Below are 6088 nucleotides of genomic sequence, written 5' to 3' on the forward strand. Positions count from 1 at the left end.
AGCTATGGTTTGTCTTTTTATATATTCCAATTGCTCTGACAAATTTATTATACTCATCTCATCTACAATCTTGGCACTTTATATTTACATTTTGAAGTTTCGGCAAGAGATGTTGCCATGTCTTCTTATTTGCTAATTTGGCCATTTTTCATGTCTTCGCCTTTTCTTCATTGTTTTGGCACAGTTATTCATTTTGCACAACTGTCGTGCAAAGTGAGCATATCACATTGTATATATGGAGTAAGATTTACTTATAAGTATATATAACTAAGTTAGGTAGCTACTAGACATGATCTACTTTTATTTTTCTTTATTTTTTAGAGAGAGATGAATACATGGTAGCCAGTACAGTGACTAATTCTTGTTATTTAATTTTGTTTCCACACCCATCTTGTTATTTTGATATTTAAACTAGAAAATTTACATAATTATTTCGTGGTATCTTTATAGATTAGTTCTTTTTATAAAGAAATAAATCTAGCAAGTATATTATCGAGATGGTTGTAATAGAACAATAATACATACACAAAAACATAAACAGCAGCACATATATATATTAACTGCATAAACTCTAGCTTAGCCGAGGGCGGGGGGGCTGTCAGGCCAACCACTTGTTTTCTTAATTTAAAAAAAAAATGAAAATAAATTACATTGTTCCTCAGAGTGTTCTCGATATTTCTGTATTACTTTTGTTCAAAAAATTCTAAATGTAACGTAAACAGGGACAAAATTGGCAATCCCCGCCCCCACCCCCTCCGGAATGTATGTTCCAACACGACACTCATATCTGAAATAGTTTACAATTGGTTGATAATGATGGAATCTTTTGTAATTATTATAATTACTACTACATAACTGAACGTGCATAAACAAGAAAAACAATGATGCGATGTTTATGCGCTTTCTTCGAGGTATAGTGAATGATAAAATATGCGTGTGACACTCGTACAATAATTGGTTGTTATATTTTCTTAATGATGATATTATTTGTAAATATTATAATTAATGTATACCTATATAGTCAACAAAGGAAGCAGTGATTCACCAACAAAATGGATTCTTGAATTTTAGTGATTAAAAAAGTGTAGGCCTGTGCCCCCTCCCCCAACACAGGTAAGTAAGTTTCTCGTACGCCACGGGTTCTCATACGAGAACACGAATACTCCCAAGGACAAGAACTTACCGGTAATTATTTCAGTACTTCTGAACACTGCAGTTGGCTCCCACAACCTCCTAGCCTGCAGATAGGCAACCCACACAATATCACATCACTGGCACATTGCCTGCCTTTCATCCAAGGTGAAAATCCGATGGATTTGGTTTGTCATCGCTGTTCAAATGCTCAATCAGCAGGTTGGCAGCTTGTGGTGGTTGGGTTGTCACGAGTCCAGGATTCTCAGGTTCATGCTTTATAAAGGGGGAATTGCTATCTTGCTCTTCCCCCTTTCTTTTATTTCCATTTTCTTTTCTTCTTCCCTTTTTCCTTTTTTTCGCCCGGTGGAGGCACATAGTGTGGTTCGGATCCCACTTTAAACTGTAGGTCCAGTCCCGATTAGCCTAACTGTGCACAAAGTTGACTTAAAACACCAACTCAAACCAAACTATCCTTTCTCTTTCTTGTTCAAATGTTTTGTAACCTCTTCTCTCCTGTTCTGCGTATCGTATTATCTCTCTCTCTCTCTCTCTCTCTCTCCTGCATCCTTTGTATTTTTTCTTCTCCTGTCCGTCTCTCGTTTTTATTCTGTCCCCTTACCCTCTCTCTCCCTCTCTCGATCATTTTTTAAAATTTTCTCTCTCTGTCATTATCTCCCTCCATCTCTCTCTGTCCGGGTCTTTATTTATCTTTCTTTTTCTGCCTCTCTCTATCGTTTCGTTCATCCCACTTCTCCCTCTTTGTCTATGGCGTTTTTATCTCTTCTCTCCTCCTCTCACTCCCTTTTCTCTCATCCCGCAGTCACTCGTTTCCTTCCCCTCTTTGTACTGGCTCTTTTATTTCTCTGCTCTTCCGCACTTTCCCTTACATAATTTTCTCCCAATCGTTTTGTACATCTATCTTATCTCTCCTTTTCTCTCGAGTTTCTCATTTCTCTACTTCTCCTTTCTTTTTATTTATTATATTTATTTCTCTCTCTCTACTCTCCCGTGTTTTTATCTCTTTTCTCTCTCTTTTTCTGTCTATCCTTTCTTTAATTTCTTATTTTCTCCATCTGTTAATCATTTCTATCTAACATAAGCATGATGCAATCATCAATATCTCCCTTCAGAACAATTCAATGTTTTTTCGATGCTTTTTAACAAATGTTCTGAGGATGCCCATGGATATTTTATCCTAGAAGTAGCCTATTAATTTACCGATTCGCCTTAAAATAGTAAAATTAATTGCATATTGAAATTGAATTCTGTTATAGTAACCATAAGAAATATAATGAATAATATGTAGCAAGAAATTACACTACACCGATCTCTACATAGTTTCTGCTCCTTGAGAGTTACGGGGAGGGGGGGTCCGTAGAGTGCAACAACCCTCGCAGGCACTTTCTCCTAAGCAAATTTCCGTTTCAAACAAACGTCCAAAAATCGTTCCCCGGGCAAATAGAGCTATTTGTAAGAAGGGTGTGGTCTCAGAAGAATGATTTCACCCTTGGCGGTTGCTGCTGCACAGAATAAATTTTATTTTATCTTATGGCGAGGATACGACCAGCTTTCTGAACTGGGCTGTAGGTAACAACTCCGCTGCTCATGAATACAGTTGAATGAGCAAACTCGTTGCATTGTGTACCAGGTTTTATGTTTTTTTAACCTGTAAAGACGCACGTATGGGTACAAATTACCCAGGTGATCTTGAAATACGTATATTTTAAAAACCATTTCTAATGAATGCCACCCTTCTCAATACATTTCCAGTGAACGCTTACGACTGTTTGGACCTTAAATCAGCTGTAAGACTTCCTTTGTTCCACTCGCAGGAGCACAGAAATACTACATGGATAAATTTCACTCTTTTACATTCTACTACGTTTCAGATTGGTATTTTAATGTGTTCTCCTCTACTCGTTTTTATTCACATTTTTTTGAATTTGTTTATTTCTTCTCATTTCACAATTGTGTAATACAATAAAAATATTCAAAATATTATTACGCCTCATGTTATTGAAGACTCATTGTTCTGTCTTCGTATCTTTGTGTTTTACACTAAGTTTAACAGGTTTGAGACTATATTTTAAAGTTTGGTTTAAGTGCAGTGGGCGGTCTTAACAGAGTAATGGGAACTAGATCACCAGTGTACGTTTGGGTACTAACAACTGTGCGTCAAAAAGAGATCGAACTCTAGACGCTTTAAGAGAATAGGTTTTTGTTTTCTTTGTTTATTCACTTTATCCTTCACATCTGATCAGAGCATGAAATCAAGTAAATGCACACACTTAGTTGCACCTTTTGGCACCTTTTCGTGATATTAGCACCCTTTTACCCCTTGTTTGATGCTACAGCACCTTTTTCCATCCTTTTCTTTCATGTTTTGTTATAAAATTTGACATAAAAATAAACGATTTTCACTCTTCTTGAGCAGTTACATACAATCCAATGGTCTCATTTTGCAGAGAAGAACAAGAGCTATAAAATGATATAATATAATCATTGCAGCCCCAATAGTTCCCATGATAATGTAGCAAAACCCGCGAGAGAAAACACAAACTTTAACAAAACCTATTCGGCACAACCACAGTTCTCTCTGCGGTCCGCGCGTATTATATACAGAAGGCTCAGAAAAATAAAGGCATTTTATCAGCACCTTTTTTTTACACCTTTTTGAAAACATTTTCAGAATCTTCTTTTCCCTTTCCCGACCATAATTTTGCACCTTAAAATCCTTTCCATAATAATAACCTTCTATTCCAGCCGCAGACCACTGTTTTGCAAAACAGTACTCCAAACTCTAGTGTCGGTCTACGTGGTAAAGTGGTTAGTACCGCGCTACGACACCAAAAGTACCGGGTTCGAATCCTGGTCATGGGTGTCCTTTGTGAGTGTCCCTTCATTAATTTCATCATATCATGTCTCATTCTCATCTTCGCGATTAGCCAAAAGTGGCAGAAAAGCGAAGTAAAATAAATCAAATCAATCAATCCAAACTTTAGAACGTGGAAGTCAATTTGATTCCTGTTTACAGTACGATATATGGTTTACATATAACAGTGGAAGTCTAGGTAAGAATTGATTTTCAATGACAGAAAACCCGACTGAAATTCGCCCCTACCAACTGTAACTATAGATCCGCCACTAGAAGAGGCTAGCTGCGTTGTAAATACATAGAGCTGCCCTGTGAGAACAGCGGAGAAATTGTATTTATTTTCATTCATTTACTTGAGGAAAGACAATTGCCATATGCCTCCTGCAGTTTTACCCTCAGCCTCCAAAACAAGAAGTTTATTTCGGAAGGATTAAGGAGGGAAAATGGAAGCAAGACAAAGTTAAATTTGTTTTTGGATGAACTTATCAATTATGCGAATACATAAAGGACAACTGTTGTTCTCTACGGGCATTCCAGCTGGGAAAAAGTTTAAAGGACGTACCTTCTAATCGATGCAAAGTACTGGTCCAGGAATTCCTTCGCCAGTTTCAGGGCTTCTTCCCTGGAGCGAGGGACTCCAGTGGGACGAGTGGCGTGAGCGATCACGCTACCCAGACACGCCTGTGCTGTGCAAGCCGTGGGCTGAAATACAAGAATATAAGACATTAGTTTACTTACAACTAGCACAAAATAACACAAGTATTAGAACCTCGTAGTTTAATGCAGTAAAACCATATTTTTCTTACATCTGAAGAACCGAAGAGACTTGGGGAAGTTGCACGAAGACGTTTTCTTGGAAAGGCGAAGGTAATGACCATTAGGACACATTAACGCTAGTTTCAGAAATTAGACACAAATCCAATTTACAGTACTAATTCCTCCATCTTCACGACTTCTGTTAATCTTGCGAACCTCATGGGACCTTCCTGTAAGTGTGTCGCCTTGTAATCAAGGGATACCGGGTTCGATACCCTGATGGCAGTGATTCGGATCCTACTTTCAACTGTAGGTTCAGCCGCAATTAGCCTCTCTGTGCATAAAGTGGACTTAAATCAACAATTCAATCAATCTTGCCGACCTCCGTAGCGGAATGGTTTCTACGTCACCAGGTATTAGAATCCCTACCCGAGCATGGGTGTAATTCAATTCAACTATATCATCACTCATCCTCATAATTACGATTAGCCAAAAGTTCTAACAATCGACCCTACTTAACAAAAATCAAATCAAATCATGTTAATCTTGAAGAAATAACTTACAACACAGCAACTAGATGTCTCTGATCTTCACTCTAGGAACGTACTTCATATTTTCTTTCAATACCTCTTTCCCTGATATACTTTTAATAGTTAAATATAGAATATGAAGCTCTGTGGTGACACGCGTGTGCCATTTTGAATTCGTTATTGAGAGTGAATGACTTGGTGTCATGAGCTTCAAATTTAATTAATTAAGACATATAGCCATCTCTATTTAATGTTTTCAAAATATAATACAGGGTTATTCAAAAAGAAAGAGCAGATTTCAAATGTTTATTTCTAACGAACTATAAAAGATAGAAACACATGCCATACATCAATGGATAGAGGAAGGTTCAAAGTTTTATTGTTGAAAGTTTTAATGTATGCACTGAACATGAGCATTATGTGTTGCCAGACAAACATCAAAACGGTACTCCATTTCTTGCCTGTGGCGTCGACATTTTACCTGTAAAAAAAGCCGTTGCAGGTATTGAATGGAACTAATAGGTAGGATTATAAAACCTTGAACTTTCCTCTATCCATTGATGTATGACACGTGTTTCTATCTTTTATAGTTCGTGAGAAGTAAACATTTGAAATCTGCTCTTTCTTTTTGAATAATCCTGTATTATAATGTAATATTAGATCTAGTAAGTCTGGATCATTAAGATTTCCCTTCAAGCTGTAGGTTCCTGTCTAGGTTAGCTCAAAACAGCTTCCTTGCAAAACAATATTCCTTGGTGACAATTTGCTTCTGCTTTCCTATCACTTCCTTTTT

The 6088-nt window shown here is 37.2% G+C and overlaps 1 protein-coding gene across 1 annotated transcript in view; it reads right to left on the bottom strand.

Moving 5' to 3' along the window:
* Window positions 1-6088, bottom strand: part of Nos (Nitric oxide synthase) — a 248348-nt gene that overhangs the window by 93825 nt on the left and 148435 nt on the right. Inside the window, exon 2 of the mRNA XM_083128230.1 lies at window positions 4572-4711. Within this exon, the coding sequence (XP_082984356.1) occupies window positions 4572-4711 (140 nt within the window). The remainder of the gene's footprint in view (window positions 1-4571; window positions 4712-6088) is intronic.

The sequence above is a fragment of the Lepisma saccharinum genome, chromosome 9, assembly GCF_977018435.1.
Source record: "Lepisma saccharinum chromosome 9, izLepSacc3.1, whole genome shotgun sequence".
Lineage (NCBI taxonomy): Eukaryota > Metazoa > Arthropoda > Insecta > Zygentoma > Lepismatidae > Lepisma > Lepisma saccharinum.